The 21318-nt window shown below is 44.6% G+C and overlaps 1 protein-coding gene across 6 annotated transcripts; it reads right to left on the bottom strand.

The window, feature by feature from the left end:
* Nucleotides 1–1194: 1194 nt before the first annotated feature.
* Nucleotides 1195–20564, bottom strand: LOC142904471 (protein Dok-7-like). Of its 6 annotated transcripts, none has more exons than XM_076050577.1 (13): nucleotides 20434–20564; nucleotides 20286–20331; nucleotides 18793–19023; nucleotides 17459–17659; nucleotides 14848–14967; nucleotides 11608–11706; nucleotides 10154–10923; nucleotides 9284–9332; nucleotides 8590–9099; nucleotides 7921–8009; nucleotides 6154–6223; nucleotides 3096–3275; nucleotides 1195–2425 (listed from the first exon to the last, which is right to left on the bottom strand). In XM_076050577.1, exons 1-13 carry the CDS (start codon nucleotides 20485–20487, stop codon nucleotides 2289–2291), a joined length of 2556 nt encoding a protein of 851 aa, XP_075906692.1. In that variant the 5' UTR covers nucleotides 20488–20564; the 3' UTR covers nucleotides 1195–2288. The 6 variants fall into 6 exon arrangements, with proteins under 6 accessions (XP_075906692.1, XP_075906694.1, XP_075906697.1 ...); XM_076050579.1 differs by having other exon boundaries at nucleotides 10292–10923; XM_076050582.1 differs by lacking the exon at nucleotides 8590–9099.
* Between the last annotated feature and the right edge of the window lie 754 nt (nucleotides 20565–21318).

Raw genomic sequence — 21318 nt, 5'->3', positions numbered from 1 at the left:
CTCAAACTTTACTTCTGCTCAGTTTGGCTCAACACAGTACGCATGACAACTAACACTTGGCTGCACTGTTCCAGGTCAGTGAGGTTCACATTCAGATTGTGAGTCAGTCTGAAGAAGCTCCTGCCGTTGCAGCAGTGGATTATGCATCAGCAATCTGACATTTTGATTAGTTGTTGCTGTGTTTCTGAGGCCCTTGATTTGGACTTCCTTCAGACTCCTCTGGTAGAACACTGGAAAATGGGACCCTTTTTTCTTTTTTTTTTCTCCAAAAGAGCCATAATTGAACTTCGCTGATCCAAGAAATAATTTTGAATCAGTCCAGTAAAACTGTACTGAGCCACAAGCATGGTTAGCAACGATGAAAAAATAATGAAATAGATTTTCTGTTAAAATAATGAATTTTAATAGATAGGGGGAATTAAATGGGGCTGCAGCTCAGTCTAACAGCTTCACATCTCCACTGGGTTGGAAGCGTGAGTGCTGCGCCCCAGGGCCTATTCACTAATGCAGTGAGATTAGTTACTTGTTGTTTTTTGGCAGCCTTGCAAGTGTAAAGATTCTAATTTCCTGGCTGAGTCAGGCTTCCAAGTTCTGCCCCCAGGCTCCTCCCATAATTAAAGTTCCTATATTCGATCAATTTCCAGACCTTTTGTTTTAATGCTGGAGCGCGTGGCTGCACTCCAGTGGAGTGGCTGCTTCAGATTAAAATGATCAGAAAAAAAACACAAAACTATTTGAAGATATTTGGTTTTTGTTGTTTTGTTAGTGTTTTGTTTTTTATTCCAGCCTCTTGGAAGCGTCCATCTTGAACGGATACCTTATCGAATCTTTCCCTGTTTAAAAGAGAAACAAAACCAGGCAGTCTCAGATTGTTGAACCAAAGCAATATTGGTCGAAAGCTTTGAGGATATTTCAATAACTCGGGACTGTGGACGCTTTGGGGATTGATTAAACAGCCCTGAGGTGGTATCCTGTGTCATTGTCTTTCTTCATTTACCAACTGTGAACATTCCGGCTTCACTTGATCACTGATTAGTTGGATAGTGGTGCTCTGATCACTGACTGATAACTGATGGATTGGTGTAAATGGTCCTCAGGGAGAGATGAGCTCTGGTCCCCTGCAGTTGTACAATGTAATACTAGAGCTGCACCTTTGAAACCCTGGTGAAATGCAGAGTCAAATACAAACAAATCTGCTGTCCAGAAGATCAATTTAATATACTGTATTTCTAATGCAACTCTACAAGTACACCAAAGCCAATGTTATAAATAAATATGGAAGATAAAAAGTATTACAAAGAGGAAAAAAGCCAACGGAAAGCACTTTCGGTACGTCTTCAATGTATCTGCAGCGACTGTGTCTGCAGCAACTTCACATGTATATTTCAGAGAAGTCCGTGTCATTTTGACGGCGACAATGTATTTACAGATATCATACTTGGGCTTCATCTGAGTATTTGAGAATGAGACAAAAACAATATTCACTTAAACAGCTCTATAGTACAACTTTTCTTGAGTGACAGTTTGTTCAGAAAAAAAAGATATGCTAGATAAGTAAACTTATTAATTCCTCAAAACAAACGGATGTGTAAAACAGAGCCATCAGTAGCAGTTTTGTGTGACCCATCAATTTGGATTGAGGTTTCTGTACATTATTAATGAAGCCTGTTCTCACTGCAAACTGTTTATCTTGAGCAATACAAAGCAGAGGTAAGGAACACTATAAGTTTTCCTATTGATTTTCCAACGGCAGTGATCCAGCATCTAGTCTTGGAGGAAAGAAAAAAAAAAAAAAAAACAGGCAACAACTTTTTGTCATCTTCTTTGAAAACCTCTAACACATTCCCAGTAAGACTATCTCAAAAAGTTCCTCCACAATAAATTGCATCAAAAACTAATTTTGTGTGACTATGTGTGGAATTATTGATGAGGTGAGAATAAACACAAGCCGACCTTGTCACGCTGTCCTCTGGACACTCACATCGTACGACTTTTCTAAAGAGACGGCCCAGACCAGTGACCTAGACCCTGCTGGAGCTTTAACTTTCACATCTTCCCATCTTCTCCTGATGTACTTGCCAATGCACATCTACATCTGAGCGCACTGGCCGGACAGGTGGATGAAACAGCATCCCCAAAAGTATCATTCAAAAGATGGATTAGGACAAATAAAAAAAAATCCAAAAGTGAACTGAGGATGATGTTTTTCCTTTGTCCTCCAGTCCTTTGAGTGATAGTAGCTGCCGACTTCACGGTGTTCCTGCTGAGAGCAGCAGCATGTTGTGAGCTCAATGCGGAGTCCCCTTCCTTCGCAGCTCCAGGGTGTGCAGACCCTCCTGGCGACCCAAGGCATGCTGTGTGCCAACTTTATGAGCAGTTTCTGTGGCTGTGATGTCAATCTGGGCGTACCTGGTGGAAGGCTTCCCTGTCAAATCAACACACAACCAGGCAATAAGACTTAAGGAAGTCAAGAAGTGTCATCTGTGTAACGCTAACCTTAAACACAACCCTTAGAGTAAACACAGACAAAACCCCAACTCTGAATACAATCCCAACCCTAAGCACACACCTAACCCTGAACACAACCCTATTACTAACCCTAACCACCACCCAAACCCCTACTCTAACACTAACCACAGCCCTAACCCTAAACTTTAACCCTGAACCCTGAACCCTGAACCCAACCCCAACCCCAACCATGACCCAAACCCTGAACTCAACCAGACGTCTAACTCTAACCCTTACCCAAAACTAACTTTGACCCAAACCCCAACCCCAACCATGACCCAAACCCTAAATTAGTGCCTCGGTGGTCCTTGTACTCCTTGTACTAGTGTAACAACACTAATAGATAGAAAACATATCTATCAACTACAGCTCAGCATCAGTGCAGCAACAACTAATTATCTTTTTTTTCCCTTTACATTTGGTTGGTGATCTGAAATTGATATTTGGGGGAGAATATATAGGTGGACATAAAAAAAAATAGGTTGCAGATACTTAAAAGATAGATAATAGTAATGTGTAGAACAAATTAAAGTATCTTTGACACATATTAGTTTATCAGCACTACAACTAGATAGATGCTTCCTTACTCTGTGAAGGTGTTTGTGTGCCAGCGCCCCAGGTTCCAGAAGCCTGCTCCTGAAGCTCCAGCTCCATGTAGTGGAGCTGCTTCTTGGATGTGGGACTGATGGGAATATTGACGTATGTGGCACCTTCACTGTGTTGCCTTTCAGGAGGCGGCATCTCGGTGGGGAAAATAAATGCTCTGCCTGTCAAGAAAGGTAGACCATAGCAATAATTAGTCAAATTTTGATTCGTTCACAAAAATCCTTTAAAAACCTGTTGTTGAAGCAACAACCATGGTGAAATAAATGCACTGCAGGCCTTCTCAGTCTCAGTCTGCTATCTTAATTCAAAACTGGATCCTTCATATTTAGCAAATGTGACAGCTCAGTGTTTGTTTTTTGAAGTAGTATTTTTTAAAATGCAGATTTTGTAAAGGGGCGATCAAACAACACAGTCTTTTCTGCAATACACTGATTTTTGTTAACCCATGTGTGTTGTTAAATTATCTCATTTGTGACACAAGCATTTCAAGAGATTGCAAACACAAGGAGAAAAACATTTTGGTCAGCGCCTACATTACTTTTACTACATTTCCTGGAACAGATTTCATGTGTGAGGATTAAAGCAGGAACACATTTGAGAGGGAAACACTGTCAAACCGAAGCAACCCTGGTGTCTGTGGAAACGCGGCAATAAAATGCAGCTCATTCAAAAGGTGTCAGCAACGAACAGGAACTCTGCACGATAAAATCTCCCATTTAGCTGAGGCAGGGCACATTCTATGAATTCATTTATGAAGCGGCAGCAATCTTTGATTCCAGGATGACAGTGAGAAACCAACCCAACGTTGCATTAATAGTTTGGCTTCCTCACCGAGTGCAGGGCTTGTCGCTGATAAATATTTATTTGCTCCCGCTGCGCTGAAACGCCTACATAAATCCAGAGGTGGGATGATGCTGTGCAACATTTGGGTGCCAAATGAAAAAGGTTCCTCCTTGTCTATTGGCTCTTCATGATTGGCAGAGGGCCATGGCCATTACCAAGCGGCTTAGTTCATCCACCCTGCGGGAGGATCATGCAATCAGTGAGAAGCCATCAGACGCCTGCAGAGCCCCTTCAGCCTCATCCAACGTCTGAGAGGCCTGATATCTCATTGATCAGACAGCAGGCCGCTCTGCTAGTGCTGTTTCTAGAATGGCAGCCATTACAACAGCAGTGTCGGCTCCGACTCAGTGGACCTTCCCCTAATGCACTCTGTGAGGCCTCTGGGGGTGGTCAACCAATCAATCAACTTTTATTTGTACACTTGCTAAATCACAACCAAAGTGAGAGAGAGAGAGAGAGAGAGAGAGAGAGAGAGAGAGAGAGAGAGAGAGAGAGGGAGAGAGAGAGAGAGAGAGAGAGAGAGAGAGAGAGAGTTGCAGGGTGGACAACAAAGCTCTCAAAGCTCAATAAAGAGTGTCAGTGAGGCAGACAAACAGACAGACAGACTGACAGACAGGAGGAAACACAGCCAACTGAGGTGAGCAGCTGTTAGACACCGCTATTCTCACATTTAGCTCCTCAATATTTTGTCAGCCAGCCAGCCATTCACACGTCAGTCACACAGTCGTCAGTCACGACTGCTGGTCGAGCAAGAAGGGGGAGAGAAAGAGATTAAACATTCTCTCCAACTGGCCATCAGCCTTCTGAACGCAAATCAAACAGCTTCTCCTGCCTCCTGTTGAAGCCTGAGTGAAGCCAAAGCAAAAGATCATTGTTTTAATTTAATGTTTGGCAAACACATTATATATCACTTTGATACACGGTCTTAGTTACATTACTATGGTATTTATGGTATTTAGGGGCAACTGTAGCGCAGGAGGATCTATCTACCTATCTATCTATCTATCTATCTACCTATCTATCTATCTATCTATCTATCTATCTATCTATCTATCTATAATACAGACTCTCTTCAGCAGCTCTACCAAAGCAGGATCACATGTATCCCATGAACACTTTGCTGTTGTTTCAGTACATGTGACATGTGAGCCACTTCCCTGCAGCACGTCACCATCCATTAGCTGCTCACTGACCCAGCAAAATCAGACATGAGAGTCAAGGAGTGTGTGTGCACGCGGGTGTGTGTCTGTCTGTGTGTGTGTGTGTGTGTGTGTGTGTGTGTGTGTGCGTGTGTGTGTGTGTGTGTGTGAGAGAGAGAGAGAGAGAGAGAGAGAGAGAGAGAGAGAGAGAGAGAGAGAGAGAGAGAGCATGCATATAACATGACAGATGCTGCTGAGACTTTGGGCAACAGGTTCCATACCCGGGAGCTTCCTCTGACCAACACTGCTCCATATGCAACTGGGATTTTTGGTGCTACATCAACGAGCACAAATCAGTGTCATCAGCAAACAAATGACTTTGCCAAGTCACATCCTCAGCCATGATTCTCCCTGTACTATAGACACACCACTGCCACTGTGTCCTTCTTTGAGGACCATCTGGGCATATCACTCATCAACACGATGCCGCCACCAGTTAACGGAACACAGCAAAATGGCAGTAAATCGGCTGAGAAGGCTGAATGGTTGAAGCAAAGCTAACTCTGTTCATCCACCATCAACTGCAAGCTTCCTCTTCCTCGTCATCCAAGAGCAGCTCGACTGTATTTATTTACTATGATTTAAAATGAATCTGCAATAAAAAGGTAAGTTACACACTTGCCCAAGTTTAATATTTCTATGTTAGAGACAAACATCAAGTTCAACCTGACAAGTTAAAACTCTGTGTCTCAGCAGCTAAGTGGCTAACCTGGTAAGCTTAACAAGCTTCACCACACTAACTAGATTTTCTTCATCATCGTTCCCAATTTTCAGGGCCTCTCAGAAGCCTTTTCACATCACATCAGCAAGAGAATTACCATGAGAGAAACAACTGACTGAAAGAGTCAGTGTGGAACAGACAATGATTTTCACATCCTGATACTTTGTAAAGGAGTCTGTGTGAAGTCCTTCTCACTTTCCACATACACTAAACTGTGGCGGCTCAGTTAGAACAACATCCCATTTGTGTTGCTGAGCTGCTGTCAACCTGTCGTACCTTCAGTCTCTGGCAGGAGCCTCTGCTGACCACAGGTGCCCATCAGCTGGTACTTGTTTCTTTCTTCTTCCTGCAAGAGAGGGAGCAGATGTTCAGTCTCTACGTGACACTTCCTGCTCAGCAGCTGGATCTAAGAGCAGGGGATCATATTCCAGATGTGCTGAGCTCAGAGCTTTGCACCTCGCAGCGAAAAACAGGCCGTTTACTTTTCTGATGCACAATCTGTAATTCCAGACAACCTTGACACATTGTGGTGTCAAAGATTGTTGGTAGACATGCACCATACATTGCTGTCAGGCTCACTGAGGCATTCACACACAGAGAATGGAAGACGCAGGTGCAAGAGCAGATAGAATAGAAGAATAGAGTAGAAGGCCTTTATTAATCCCACAGTGGGGAAATTTGCAATATCTCATTGCGCTTTGAGCATTTTCACTAGAAAAACCTGAACTGGACAACAGGGCATTGTAATGTTTATAATTATTTTTTCTTTTTATTATTATTCCTCCCACTTTGAGGAGAATTTTACAGCATCCTAATTCCCCAACCTAAAAATAAAAAATAAATTATGTCTTTATGGTGCCTCTAAACACATTATTAGGACAAAGATTGTAGACGGTTCACAAATTGCACACTTCTGTACTAAATACTGAGTGAAGCAGTGTTACTGTAGTAGTGTTGAGTATGAAACTGTGGGCAATTCACAAACTGAAGGTGTGTTGGTGCCACAGTAGAGTTGGCATTATGGTGTCAACATGCTGGGTGAGGTTAATATCAACTTGCTAGAAAACCTACTCCTGGCGCTTTATTCAGCCAGAACCACTTGGGTTCAAGTTCTGTTTATATGACCTGAGACGCTGTCCTAACTGTGAAATTCTCTGTAAAGCGTGTAAGAGAAAAAAGGGGGAGGTGGATTGAAAAAGCACACGGCACGTTTCGACCAATGCAGGAGTGAAGATTATTTACGGCAGCCTGGAATTTCTACAGCAGGCCGTGTCTTTGTCTCAGTTCTCAGTAGATGGAGCAGGTGGCTGGCTTCTCTTAGCACATAGCCTCAATGCTACATTCATACTGCATATAAGAGTCTTCAGTTATGCAGGCAAAGATGTTCTGAGGTGAGTAGATTTCTGGCACACATGTAGAAATGATGATCACGGTCACGAACCAAAGAGTCGGTGACCACAGAGATTCTATTCTGTCCCCTTTTCTGCTTCACTTCTTTGGACTCTCTGTGCTGCCTCATCTGTCAGGTGCAGCCATGAAGAACAGAACGAGAGGGAGAATTGTAGCAACGCAACACAAGCATCAAAGCAGATTCTCTCCAACAACATTCAAACAAGAAAAAATAATCTGGGTGCATCTTCATCATATCAGTCCGACCGACGGCTTCCTGCTTCAGCGCCTCTTCCTCCAGACTGAACAAACACTTCTGAGAGCATCTCACACACATACACACTCAGTTTCTGCAACTGTGATTACAGCTCAATACAGACACTTGTTTCAAGTTTTTTTTTTTGCACAAAGAGTTCAAAACTACAAAAACGTGGCAGAACATTTCTGATGTGACTCCAGTGGAGGAGTTCACCTCTACGGGCTGCAGTTCATTCTATATGATCTTGATCCATAGGTGCTTCCATCAAATCATACACATTTCTCCCTTCAAAAAAATGTGGCTGTGAACTCTGAGCACAATTAGTTACACTGTCAGAATGTGCAAACGGCTGATAGCATAAAGCGGATTAGCGGTTATTTCTTCAGCTGGCCTACCTCTGGGTTCCTCTCCGCTCCCCGACTTTCCATGATCTCATACGCAGGATCAGCTCGCCGTCTTTCTTCTTTACTATTGAGCTTTTTGTCTGGCGGAAGAGGAAAAAACTATGTTTCTGATATAAAAAAAAAACTCAACAGTTTTATTTTTTTGTTTTGTTGGTTTTAGAAGCAAGGAAGTGAAAGAACTCCACACGAGTCCCAACCATGGGGCCTTGTGAAAATGACGGTGAGATTTGTTTTCTGCACGTTCTCGAGATGGAAGCAGTGAGGTGGCTCACAGTATCAGAACAGTAGAAGCTGTTATCCACTCAAGCTGGGAACAAGAGCTCATTCTAATGAAAAACATGCCGGGGAACAAACAGCAGCATGCTGTTGCAGGAGCCAGCGTAGCGCTGCTTAAAATATTTACAGCAGTCACACTTTGTAAACCATTTCTCTGTCTGGATCCCCCTTTAGATCGATCCCTCAGATGTAGAGGCACGACGAGGAAAAGTGCAGCAACGCAGAGCGGAGAGGGGAAAACAAATGGTTGCCTTAACAAAAGCAGCCAGAGGGCAGGAGTGTTCTTTTCATTGATGCTAACATGAGAAGAAGAAGAGAACAGAAGCAAAGAGAAGATCCACTTGAAGGAGGAAAAGCAGACAGAGCTTCAGAAAGACCTCTTACCTTCTGACTGGATAGTCGTCATGTCATTTTGATGCATTCCAAACAAAGTTTGAGATCCATCGTGGAAAACCTCCTCATCAGCGCTCGCTTCATGTTCTTCAGTGCTCTTCTTCAGGCCCGGCCCAGCTCCATAGATTGGACCAGTGAGAATATTCCGGAATGATGTTGCCGGTGTGACCCTGGGAGGAGGCTGGCACTGCTTCCCCTGACACCTGAAGCACTTCTCATACAGGACGGTGTTGGGGTCGGACCGTGGTCCCGGCGATGGAGCAGCAGTGCCAGGCACTGCAGTCTTGAGTCCGGTCATTGACTGGTACAGGTTCAGTGTGGTGGTCTGAGCCTGGGGCTGCCAGTCAGCAGGTGGGAAGCCCAGCGGTCTGTCCCAGAACCCAGCTGGTCTGTCTCTTCCGTGGTTGGAATCCATCTCCGCTCTCATCATAGATGTCTTCTCTGGAGAGGAAGAGCATTTCTCCAGAACTTTCCTCACTCTGCTGTCACACTGACTGTGATCTGCTGAATTGAGATCATCATGTTCTACAGGAGATACAGTCTTCAATCCTGATCCCACTTTTGACTGACAGAGAACGACTGGAGCAGCAGCAGCAGTAGCAGCAGTAGCAGCAGTAGCAGCAGCAGACATGCATCAACTCTGTCCATGCAGGAATCAGTGCATGCAGTGTGTGTGTATACTTGCCTGGTATGGCTGGTATCACTGAGCTACTGGCAGACGTGTGCAGCGCCCCCTGTGGATGGAAGCAGTATGTTAAGTATGATGAACAAGCTGCAGCATAATAGATCTGTTTTTTTGTTTTTATGGAATTGTTCCAAGTAACTCTAGTTAATGTTTAATGTTAATGTTGGTCTAAGTCTAGTTTAATGTCCTCTAAATTAATGAGCCAGAATGTACCACAGAGGTGACGGATTTCCTAAAAAAAAAACTCCAAATACAAAAAAACCATAACAAGCTTCAAACTGGTGTCATGGCAACACATCTTTAAAACAAAGTGCCTCAGCTTTCCTTTCTTTTTTTCTTAAAACAAAAAAAAAAAAAAAAAAAAAAAAAAAAAGCCAAATTGTGTCCCATAAATTGTTACTAAACCTTCAATATGTCTGTTGGCTGCACAAAACACCATTTAACAAGCTATGAGAGGAATGTTTTTTTTTTACTATCAAGTGCAAACGCTGCAACTGAGTCCCACAGTGTGAAACCTGTTGTCCTGTCTGTCCGTGTGTCTGTCTGGACCAGCAGGAGATTCAATGACTAGTGAGACAGATGACCTACTGGACCAGTTGAGTGATGCCCCCATCACCATCACCGCGCTGCATTCAAGGTCACAAAGACTTTCTTACTTTCTGCGGCACAGCTGATGATCTAGTATTGATGATCTATTATTGATGATCTAGTATTGATGATCTAGTACTGATGGGGCCTGTTGGACAAGCTGCTACTGTGGCGCAACAGAGCATGCTCCATAGAGGTCGGGGGGGTGGGGATTACCCAGTGAAAACAAAAACACCCTGCTTGTATCTGACAATAATAATCCCAACACTGTTTTGCACTGGCCTTGAAGCCTCCGCACGCCGAGCAGATGGTCACAATGGCTTTGGAGCTGCAGATGTGAGAGGAGTCTGAGAGTCCACCAGAGGGCGCCACTCTGGTTCTCTGGCTGTCCTCCAGGAGGCCCTGCGGTCGTTCACTCACAGGTTCAGTATCTGCAGTTTGTGGGCGGTGGTCGCAGCTTCTATCCCCCTGTTCTGAGTCCAGAGTAGGTCCTGAGGGTCCTGAAGGTCCTGAGCGGCCCCGACCGTCCCCGCTCGGCCTGCTGCGGCCACCCCCCTCTGGCCACACAGTCCTGGGGAGGTCGTAGAGGTAGCGCAGGGAGGTGGGTACCTGGTATTCGTGTCCGGAGGGGCTGGGACAGGAACAGGGGTTGAGGTCCTGCGCTGAGCGCGGCGGGCAGCTGAAGACGGAGGCAAAGTCCTGGGTGGAGGTCACGTCCAGGCTACACCAGGAGAAACTCCCCGAGGAGGAGGACGAGTGGCTGCCGCTGGCCAGGCCGCTGTCTGACGAGCTCTGGCGGCCCACTTCCTGGAGCTGCCGAGGGGGCTCGGTGGTGGTGGGGGTGGTGGTGGTGATGGTTGGACGGTTTCCCTGGCTGATGGAGAGCTTCTCCAGGCTCTGCAGCGGAGCTCCAGCACCACCGGCCAGGACCACGCTGTCCGATTGGCCCGGGACTGGCCCGCTCCAGTCTGAGCGGCTGGTGTCGGAGGTGTCGGAGGAGCCGGACAGGCTGTGGTCGTCTCCACCCCCGGACGGGCAGTAGGAGGACGAGGCTGCAGATGAAGATGGAGGAGATCTGTAAGTATGTGAAGGTTCTCAGTCATCCAGCTCATCTTCAAGTAGAAGGGTTCAGTGAGGGCAACTGGACTGCTTCTGGTGATCTTGAAGATGTTTCCCCTCTCATCCAAGACGTGAAACAGAACAAGACCCAGTTGCTCTAACTTAAACCTTTTGTTATTGAGAAAACAAGATATTTGTTTTTAATTCTGGACATCAGCAGGGCAGTTTTGCTTTCTAGTTTTTGTGCTGCAGGACTCCACACAAACAGGTTCCTGCAGAAACCTGTTTCTCAGCTTCCTGCGTAGACTGTGCTTTTTCAAAATGTGCCCTTTAGCACAACATAGTGCTACACAATGTGTGATGAGTAGAAGGGCTCAGTTAGGACAACTGGACAAACTTCCTCAACATGACAAGCACCAGTCCTGTTGCCCTAACTGAAGCCTTCTTCTTTCAGAAGACCTGGATGACTGAGAACCTTCACAGACAATGTGTCACGAGCTGAAGAAGAGAAGGATGGACTTCAGTGACAGGCTCCTCTGGATCCTGCTACCTGGCAGGGGTCAGAGGTCACGTCATCTTACTGTTGTACCTGACATCTGACAGTCACATCTGTTAGACCTACTTGTAATCATACTCTGAGTAAAAAATACGAGTGTTGTGAGTGTTTTGGGATCTACCTGTGCTGCACCTGTGAGACAGCAAGCTGAGCCGTTTCTCCAGCTGCTGGGCCTCATGGTTCAGCCTCTCCTCTGAACTGGTCTGACTGGCGCTGGGGTCTGTCACACAGAGGGCCAATCACATCAACAGAAACAACAACAACAAAACCATTAGCAACAAAGTGAGAAGCGGCATGGCTAATTTAAACCATGCCCCACTGCAGAGCGAGGGGAGAGTGGTGAGAAGACTTCCAGAGAAAACCGGACAGGGACACCTGAGACCACCAGGGCGGAATTCATCTGGTGGAAAGAATAACTAACAAGCATGTTGGCAGGGACATTTCTCAATTAGCCAGTGGCCGGCCCAGAAAGGAGGTCACACAGGGGAACACCTTGAAGTATTTGCGCCTCAGGACAGGGTTTATTAATAGCACGGCCACGTGGCCGCGCTGGTACGCGCTGTCAGGATTGTCGCTACCGTTTGAGGATCTCATGTACCTTGACCATCAAGGTCAGGTCCAACGCTGAACTGTTGGCTTCCTTTTATCTTTCCGAGCCGCAGCCGTAACGTACATAAATAACTGGTAGATGAACAGAAGCTGGAGATGTGAATCCCACAGGTGGAGAGCAGATCTGTAGTTTGATTTTTTTACTCTCGTTAAACAAAGGAAAGACGTGTGTGGAGATTCTTTGGAGTTCTCCTTTTTTCTCAGCTGCAAGCCCGACTGCTTTCGCAACTTGCACTGATCTCTAACACTGAGTTTCATGACCTATGAATGCAAAACTAGCTAATCAGACGACAAGAAAACTTTAAATTGCTGTGTCCAGAAGGAATGTGGTTCCTTCACATCACCGCCGACAAAACAGTGATTGTCACTTGTCACTTTGCAGAGGGTCAGTGCTTATGACATGAATGCGGAAATCGCCAGCAAAAAAAAAAACACTTATAACTTATTATTTAGGAATGTGCTTGAGGGTAAAAAAAAAACTGATCTGTGAATTTAAACAGATTGAGGCTAGAAGTCAGTTGACAATTGTGTTGTTTTGATTAGATTTTCTATAGACTGTAACTACACTGTTGTTTAGTATTTTTCTTCTCCTCTCTATTAAATGCCTAAACACATTTGCTGGACAAAGTTTGTTTTCCAACATCTAAGGCTAACTGCAATATTACAAAAGGAAGAATAGAATGCAGTTTATTCACAGGAACATTTTTTTTCTTTACAAAATGAGTAGGTAGAGATTACTCCTTTCATTTTCTGCAACTAAAATGAATGAAATTTTTGTCTCTTTTAAGACTTAAAACACAATATCTCTATTCTGATCTCTATTCAACTTGTCAGAAACTCTACAGTATAACTGTTGTTTCTATTGGTTGCAAAACACTGAAGGGCTTTTATTGTGTGTTTTAAAACGTGCTCCGTGAAACGTAGCGTGATCAGAAAACGAAGGCTATGAGCTGAAAGCAACATCCTCTTCACTGGCTGCTGCTGCTCCATCCAGAAGGTTCTCCAGCCAGGAGCCTCAGAGGAACCGACGGTGGAGCGCAGCAGACCAGATCAGAGAGGATTGACTAATATCTGCTGGACTCACAGGTGCCACAGCCTCTGGTGAGCAGCAGTATTTTTGTGGCGGGCTCAATCCGGCTAAGCTGTGCTAACACCGCCTCCCCTCTGGTGGGCCCCAGTAGCCACAAAAATCCTAATTTGGTCAGAGATAGCAGTGTGCAGTAAACAGACTGGGCCAGTGTTCCCACTCGGTCTGTGCATGGAAACACAACAACAGTCACCGACGGCTGTGCAGCACTTCAATAACGGCAACAGAACAGTGAAAGGACGAGTTCTATCCTCCTGATATCAAGGGAAAAGCAGGCTGTTCGTGAGTTCAAATTATTCCCAATACGATGCTTCGCTGAAAGACTTTTTACAACATTTAAAGTGTATTGTGTGTATTTGATGAGCTCCTCTCATGAGTACCCTGGTGACTAAGTGGACAACAACAGAGCAGAGGGAGCACAGAGGTGGCTTGCTAAGAGAACAAACAGATAAAGTGAACCTGGTGATGGCACACAACAGCAGAGTGTAAAAATAAGAACAGCAAACATAATGTAGCTAGGTGTGCAGTTGGGACGGTGACACAGGCTGTGATGGAGAGGAGAAGACCAAGCCAGCGAGGAGGAGGAGGAGGAGCGCAAGGAAACTGGAGTATAAAACATTGGTGGTGGCAAGGTGGTGGGGGGCAGGTGACCAAGTGTGACACCAGAAGGGTGGGTGGCGTTGGCAGCGGAATCCTGAGGATGAGGTTACAAACATGCTCAGAGTGATTAGGAGGCTTTGGCTGCTCGACTTTGAAGCGTCGCTCTGCAACTCTCCGACATCCTCTCTGCTATTTATTCTGCTGCGTGGCACAATAAATAGAACTATGAGCTCAAACTATGATTTGGCTGTGTGAAGAAGAAGAAGAAGAAGAAGAAGAAGAAGAAGAAGAAGAAGAAACACAGAGAAGAAAAAATTGGAAGGAATTTTGATATATTTGCTGGTGTGAAGCCTGGAGGTGTGAAGGAGAACAGAGGGAAGGGAGATCATGTTTGAATGACTACCTGACGTCACACTATCAGACTGATACTATATAAGAACATACAGTAAGTATGAATTGTATAAGTACATGAATATACACTTTTAAACTTTTCCCCTCTTATTCAAACACCCTGACTCTCCAGATAATCCTGCTGCAATGACAAGAAGAGCATGTTTGGACCGTCAGCACCCATCAGCTAAACCAACAGTAGCAATGAAGCCTATGCAGCTCTAAATAGGCAACAACAGAGTGAGCTGCCATCATCACTGCTGGCACAGTGCTCCAGCCGGGTGGCCCTCAGCTTCTCAGTGAAGGCCCAGCCCTGACGTCAGGGGTCAGGAAGATCTCACATCCATTATAAATCCTATCAGTGGATTAAACTATTACGCCAGAGGGGGAAAAACAGCTGTCAGTCATAATCGGGTTTCACGAAAGCTCCTCTCTCTGCGGAGGATTCTGTGGGACAAAAATGGATTCCAGGGGAGCAGCAGACGTGGTTGCCAGAATTACTCTCAACTCCAGAATGAAAATAGCCGTTGTTAATTGGAACAACAGATACTGATGATCCCAATAATCTTTCAGTAGAAATCCAGCCTCAGTCTTTCAATAAAAGGGAGCTCAGCAGGCTTCCCAGGTCGGTCCAGCAGAGCGGCTCAAAATAGCGTCTTCTTCTTTGCTACTGACCTGGCAGGAGTGGCTGCAGTCCAAACGGGCCTCTGCTGGGGGAGACGCCTCGCACCAGGCAGTCCAGCAGGAAGCTGATCTGCTCGCTCTCCGCCGATGCCAGCAGAAACACGCCAGCCCCTGTGGGTTACATTCGTGCCATATCAGTTGGTCCAACACATTCAAGCAACAAATTGCTTGGAGTTAAGGATTTTTTGTTTGATGTTTTGGGTTGTGAGAAATATGAAAGATGGGGCATATATTCACTTTTTTATTGATTTTATTATTATTATGTTAGAGATTTATGTGGTTGGAATAGAAATGTATAAAGGTGAAATAAGTTATAAGATTTCTTCTCAGTGAAGAGAGGATACCGGATTGTTTGTGTTGCATGACCAAAAAATAAATTAAAAAAATTGTAAATTAGGCCTTATGTTGGTGTCATATCTGGTGTTATCTTTAACAAGAAATTCGCTGTGGGTGATTTTCCAAATAGGAAGAAAAACACAATATTTCCTTGAAAAAGCCTGACAGAAGCTGTTTCTGGATGAGTCGATAGGAGTGGATATTAGTGAATAACTGGACTGTTATTATCTAGACTTTTTGAACTGAGCTGTGCAAATTGCTTGTAATACATGAGGGGGAAAGAGAATAGAAAATTCGGAAGAAAACGTGAACAGCAGACTTGTTTTTAAATGAATATGTTTTATGTTCAACTTCTTCAGGATTTAGAAGCCCGGATAAATATTTTGTCAATCAAAATACAAATGGCACTGCTGGGAATGAGATAACAGCCAGTTTTGCCACCTGTTATTTTATCTGGACTTGCTTATTTTGTGTTATGAAAGAAACCGTCATATAGTCGAGGCTGACGGCTCCTTCACAGCAGAACCCTCCAGACCTCCTTATGGTGGCCTCTTCCAAGCCTTGGACCATAAAGACTGGCTGCTGGTGCCAGCCCTCAGACCACCCATGTCAAGCAGGAGCTGGACAACATTCCCAACACTCTCCTGGCCGTGACTGTGCTCAAAGTTCGGCGGTAGCCTCAAAGTATAACATGCAAGGTATGCATGAAACATGCATACTTGCCTCTCTGGTGCATGACGCATGTCTGACTTCTGGGTCAAAGGTCACATCAAATAGTTTTAACATTTTTCCTTTTTGTGGTCCATAGGAGGGCAAATTTGGAGCATCAGGTGCAGAGGGGAAGAAAAACAAAGAGCAGGTGGTGTGGCTGGTTTATGAGCAGATCAGGGTTCTCTGTGGGAGCGAGAACCACTCCAGTCTGGTGGCACCATCCATACAAAGCAACAGGGCTGCTCAGATGGTGTTTGCTCCGTGGGAAGTGTGAAGTCGCTCTTCTCAGCGCCCAAGAAGGCCCAGAAAAAACAGTCCAGCAGGTGGGGAAGCTTTGACAGCAGACTTGGGTATTTTTGTGTCTTCTTAAAAACTCATTGCACTTTACACGGTGAAAATATGAAAATGACTTCTCAAGTCATTAGGAAAAGTGTTGACCACAAGCAAAAGGTGAAGCAAATGCTGCTCTTGCTGCTGCTTCACCAGTGCGACACCTTCACTGTGGTGGGATAAACACCACACGTCCATTTGTCTCCAGTCCTTTTGCTGTGTTTTGAAGCCAGATGAGCTCCGCCTGCAAGTGCATGACGTGAGGTCCGGCGACACACATTGAACAGAGCTAAATAAATCACACGGTAAATTCCCTAGGATCAGGTTACCAGCGCAGTGCTCGGGTCCTCTGGAGACTCTGTCTCTGTCTCCTCCAGGTGCTGACACGCTCTCATCTCTTTTTTTAATGGTTTCAGGTCTATTCGTAGACCTACAGCAATGGTCAGCTGGTCATGGAGTCACGCACCAGGTCTGAAGTGGCTGTAACCAAGCTACAGTGTGACTGTGCTTCAAAAACAAACCTGTTCAGAATGACTCGTGATCTTTCATTTCAGGAACGTGAGGAAAAAGGATTTGGGATTTTTCAACGCACCTTAAAACTATTTTACAGATTTCTATATCAAATGATGCCAATACTTCATGGACATAAAGCTGCTACTAAAATCAAATTATCCAAAAAAAAAAAAAAAAAAAAACTGTTGATGAAGAAAGAATATGCAACTACACAAAATCATCTAATCATCTGAAACGTGACCATGAAATAATGAAAATGTAATTGAACTATTTTACTCGACGATTTCTATTCCACTGATTCTTTTTAAATCCTCCCCCAACACAACAGCATGTGGAAATTCTCAGAGTAGTTTCAAACTGTGCAGCGGTGCGTCTTTGTTTTCATAGTAACGCTGAATAAAAGCTAGAAATGAATCCCTGCTGCCGTTTTTTTGGTCTGATGTCACCAAATCAGAAAAAGTGTTTTAAATGATGCAAATAGGTTGAAGGGTCATTATTGTGACTAAGTTTAGGAACCTTAAAAATAGTTGTTGTTTTTTTTAACAGCCTTATGTTGTTAGAATTTTTTCTGCATTTGTCTCTTGTGTTGTTAGACGACAACTCTGTTCTCACTATGTGTGCTACCTTTGGAACATCAAACAACACTCATCTGGTAAAAAACAAACTGCATCCACAGGTAGCACAAAGGCAGCAGGAAGGAAAACAAACTCACAGTAACCACAGCGAGTTCCCCCCTCAAACACGAAGCCATTTGGCACTGGTCCATATCTGCGCAGGTCTGTGAGGTTCCAGTGGCCAATGATGACGGGTGGGACGTCCCGCGCCAGAGCCAGTAGGTTGTTGCACAAGTGGAGAGTCGCAGGTCCACTCTCCAGCTTGGTGCCCGCTAAGATTCCAACACTGAATCTGTGAACTGAACGAGGGAACGAGTTAAAGAAGGAGAAATAGGAACTGAATATATCAGCAGAATATCAGCAGAATACGAGAACTGCAAAAAACAAAACAAACAAAGATATAAACAATCTATTTAGTAACAGTAATAATGGAAATTAATGACTCAGCTCTATTTTTTTCTCGAGCGCTGCCATCTGGCTCTGCTCCGCTGATGTCATTTGGAACCAGGTTCCAAGTCATACATCGCTTGCTTTACACTCATGCAGATGGCAACGGGCCATCAGAATTAGATCACTACCTTATGATCCTTCATCAATCTCTCACCGCCTCAAGATACATATAAAGAATTAAAGTTATTTACACACATCTGAGAAGAAAAACAGACTGAGACCAGATGGGCCGTGCTGGGTTGGAAAACACGGAGTCCTAATGTTGCAATTAGTTCATAGAGCATTGAGAACAGAAACAGCTGCACAGAGGGAACAAATCCAACAAGCAGAGAATTGAGCAGCAGACGCTCAGATCCGGAGCCCGCAGCAAACAGCCTGTCTGCAAAACATCTGGCTCAACAGACTCCTCATGAAATAGAGGCCCAACAGGGAAACCTAGCAGCAGTAATGCTTCTTTACAGACTCATGACGGGACCATTAGGAAACCACAAGCATTACGTAAACCACAACAAAAGCTTGGAGTTGTGAAGCTGTCCAAGGCACTACACACACACACACACACACACACACACACACAAACGCAGGGGTGCGTTTGCCTCATCAGCGTGTTGAGAATAAACTGGAGAGGAACCTCTGTTGGTGGAAGTTTGCACCTCGTCATCATCCCAGTAATACTGCTTATTAGTGACTGTCAGAGTTCACAATTCTTTGTGTATTTTTTTATTTATGCATCTTTCTATTTATCTATTATCATAATCATAATCAAGACTTATTCGTTTCACCTGTTGACCTTTGACCTGTTGCCCCTCTAGTTGCTTTGACTGAGTCTCAACACCTGCTCTCGTGATAATTAAATTCTCCTTCTGGTTTGGTTCAACAGAAAGGAAAGCTAACTGACTCAACATGTCTCAAAACATCACCAAAGGACCACGATTACAAAGAAGAAAACCAGAGCAGATTCCAGTGGAGAAGATGAGCTCACCTTCTCCGAGTGTGTAGCGCAGACGGGCGTCCCAGGCCAGCAGGGTCTCCTTGCTGTCGAAGCCCAGTAGAGCTGCCTGCTGGAGGCACAGGATGGTCAGGGTGAAGGCTACACCTTCAAAGCACTGCGCCACCTCCAGGCCACAGATCTCCTCCAATGTGATGCTGGCACGCTCCCTGATGCCTTGCGTTTTGTCCCACTTGTCTTTAAACACCAGCAGCACGAGGCAGTCTGGACACACACAAAGACATGATACTCCCTTCTTTTTTGCAGGACGACAAATAAATAAGCAAACTTCATGACACACCAGATGAAGCTTGACTCAGTAGCTCTGACATCTGCCACTGTTGTTTTGACCCCTTAAAACTACTGATGAGAACTGACACAACAAGACAGATTGTTTATGTGAGTGTGTTTGTGAGGAAGCTCACTGATCGACACAGACACACAACTCTAAAACTGCATCACTACTTTATCATTGCACACAGCTACTAATATTATATTATTATATATTATATCATAATACTATTACTAATGCTACTACACTAGTAGTCAAACACAGACCAGGACTCTAACATGTGTAACATGATCAGTAATATACCAAAGAGACACTCCCATTGAAAAGTTAAAAAAGTCTTTATTGTAGCAGCTTGGTTACATTCAAAACCATTAAAAACCCTGACACGTTTCGGCAATCAAGCCTTCCTCAGAGAGTCAAACAGTTCTTAGTAAGTTCTTAGTTAGAACTGTTTGACTCTCTGAGGAAGGCTTGATTGCCGAAACGCAATCAAGACTTATTACCCATTCAAAGAGCACCTCAAACTTACAACTCCAGAGTCCAGCAAGCGTTCCAATTAAGGATTTTCTATAGACATTGAAGCTTATTTAAAGAACAGATAAATTCAACAAACACACAAAAAAACTCAACTGCTTTTTCATAAGTATTAGCACTCCTGAGAATCATCAGCTTTCATAACTTCAGACATGTTGACAATGGGCAAGACAAGGAACTGTGGTGTCACAACGTTTCAAGTCACCACTCTGCTCTGCTGGCTTCTGCAGCAATAATTAATTCATATGAACAAGCATGAGCAGAGTAATGTAAACATACAATTGCATTAATTTAGGTGGCGGCTCGTTTGCTTTAACTGAGTTTGCCTCGTGCTAATAGATAGCAAAACTTTTTTATTATTAAGTTTTTAAAGCTTTTTAACACTCGCAAGAGCCCTTCGTGTGATTTGAACGTTAATCGGGAGTTACAAAACAACGTGTGCGACAGTATCGTTCTATTTACGGCAGCCTTTTAGTTGAAGCAGCTTCTTCCATTTCCACTTCCCTTCACTGAAAAGTTAGTTCCCGAATGTTGACATGCGGATTTATTTCCAATATGGCAGCAGAAGGCAACTTAAGAAAGAAGCACAGTCACTATAGCGCAGCAAAACTGCGCAGTGTTACTGACGTCAGTGACGTCACGAGTGTTGGAGCCACTGTACCTGCGACTGGAGAAGGCTTGCGAAGGACGAGCCACCTACTCTTCCACTGCAGAAGAAGAAAACACACAAACGGAAAGCAGTTGGAACAAAAATAAAGTTTTCGGATAGTCCCGCCATATCTATTAAAGACAACGACACAAAAATGTACCTTTTTTCCTTCTCTCAGTCTGGCATATCCCTCCGCGACAACAGAATCCGTCATCTTCAGTCATGGTTCCTGACAGCTGCTACTAGTCGCTGTTTCAACCAGAGGCTCGCTTTCAAAATAGCTGCTGCTGCTGCTGCTGCTGCAGCACCTCTCTCTCTCTCTCTCTCTCTCTCTCTCTCTCTCTCACCCCCCACCCCCTTCTCTCTCTGGTGCTCAGGGGTGCAAACTGCCCCCTAGACATGCACAGGGAAGGTGGTCTGACCAGAGCCTGTGTGTGTGTGTGTGTGTGTGTGTGTGTGTGTGTGTGTGTGTGTGTGTGTGTGTGTGTGTGTGTGTGTGTGTGTGTGCGCGCATGCACTGGTGTCACCTGGTCTGCTCCACACTCCACCTGCTGCTCCAGAGAAGAATCGAGGAGCAGACACAACAACTCGATAGTCTTCATACCTTCATTCCAACCGTCCATCATCATAATGTTCACTTTATTAGCAGTAACCATCAAATAGACCTTAACAGTGACTGTCAGAGGCCCTTCACAACTGCTCTGGATAGGACTGTGAAGGTTCTCATTCATCCAGCTCAACTTCAATAGAAGGCTCAGTTCAGTGAGGGCTACTGGACTGGTTGTTGTGACGTTGAAGACGTTTCTCCTCTCATCCGAAAGGCCTTTCAGATGAGAGGAGAAACGTCTTCAACATTCCAACAACAAGAACAAGTCCACTTGTCCTCACTGAACCTTCTGTCCTTGATGTGTACAATAGATGAAACAACGTGTTGGAAACATCAGTATTATGCAGTCTAGTGGTGGTTTAACTGTTTGACTGGTAGGGCCACAATGGGTTCTAAAATGTGACACAGGGCCGAAACGGCAGCAAATGGATGGAGTTC

This window comes from Nelusetta ayraudi, unplaced genomic scaffold, assembly GCF_046127955.1.
Source record: "Nelusetta ayraudi isolate G7.1 ecotype Tasmania unplaced genomic scaffold, CSIRO-AGI_Nayr_v1 ptg000128l, whole genome shotgun sequence".
Lineage (NCBI taxonomy): Eukaryota > Metazoa > Chordata > Actinopteri > Tetraodontiformes > Monacanthidae > Nelusetta > Nelusetta ayraudi.
The sequence above is the reverse complement of the archived record's forward strand: the minus strand, read 5'-3'. Positions and strand labels throughout refer to the sequence as shown.

Bases quoted from the DNA above. Each gene is read 5' to 3' on its own strand.
- LOC142904471 (XM_076050577.1), bottom strand. From the start codon at position 20,487: ATGACGGATTCTGTTGTCGCGGAGGGATATGCCAGACTGAGAGAAGGA. The intron at 20,332-20,433 runs GTACATTTTTGT...CTTCTTCTGCAG, and splicing joins GACTGAGAGAAGGAAAAAAG to TGGAAGAGTAGGTGGCTCGT. The intron at 9,100-9,283 runs GCAAGTATACAC...TCAATTCAGCAG, and splicing joins AGTGATACCAGCCATACCAG to ATCACAGTCAGTGTGACAGC.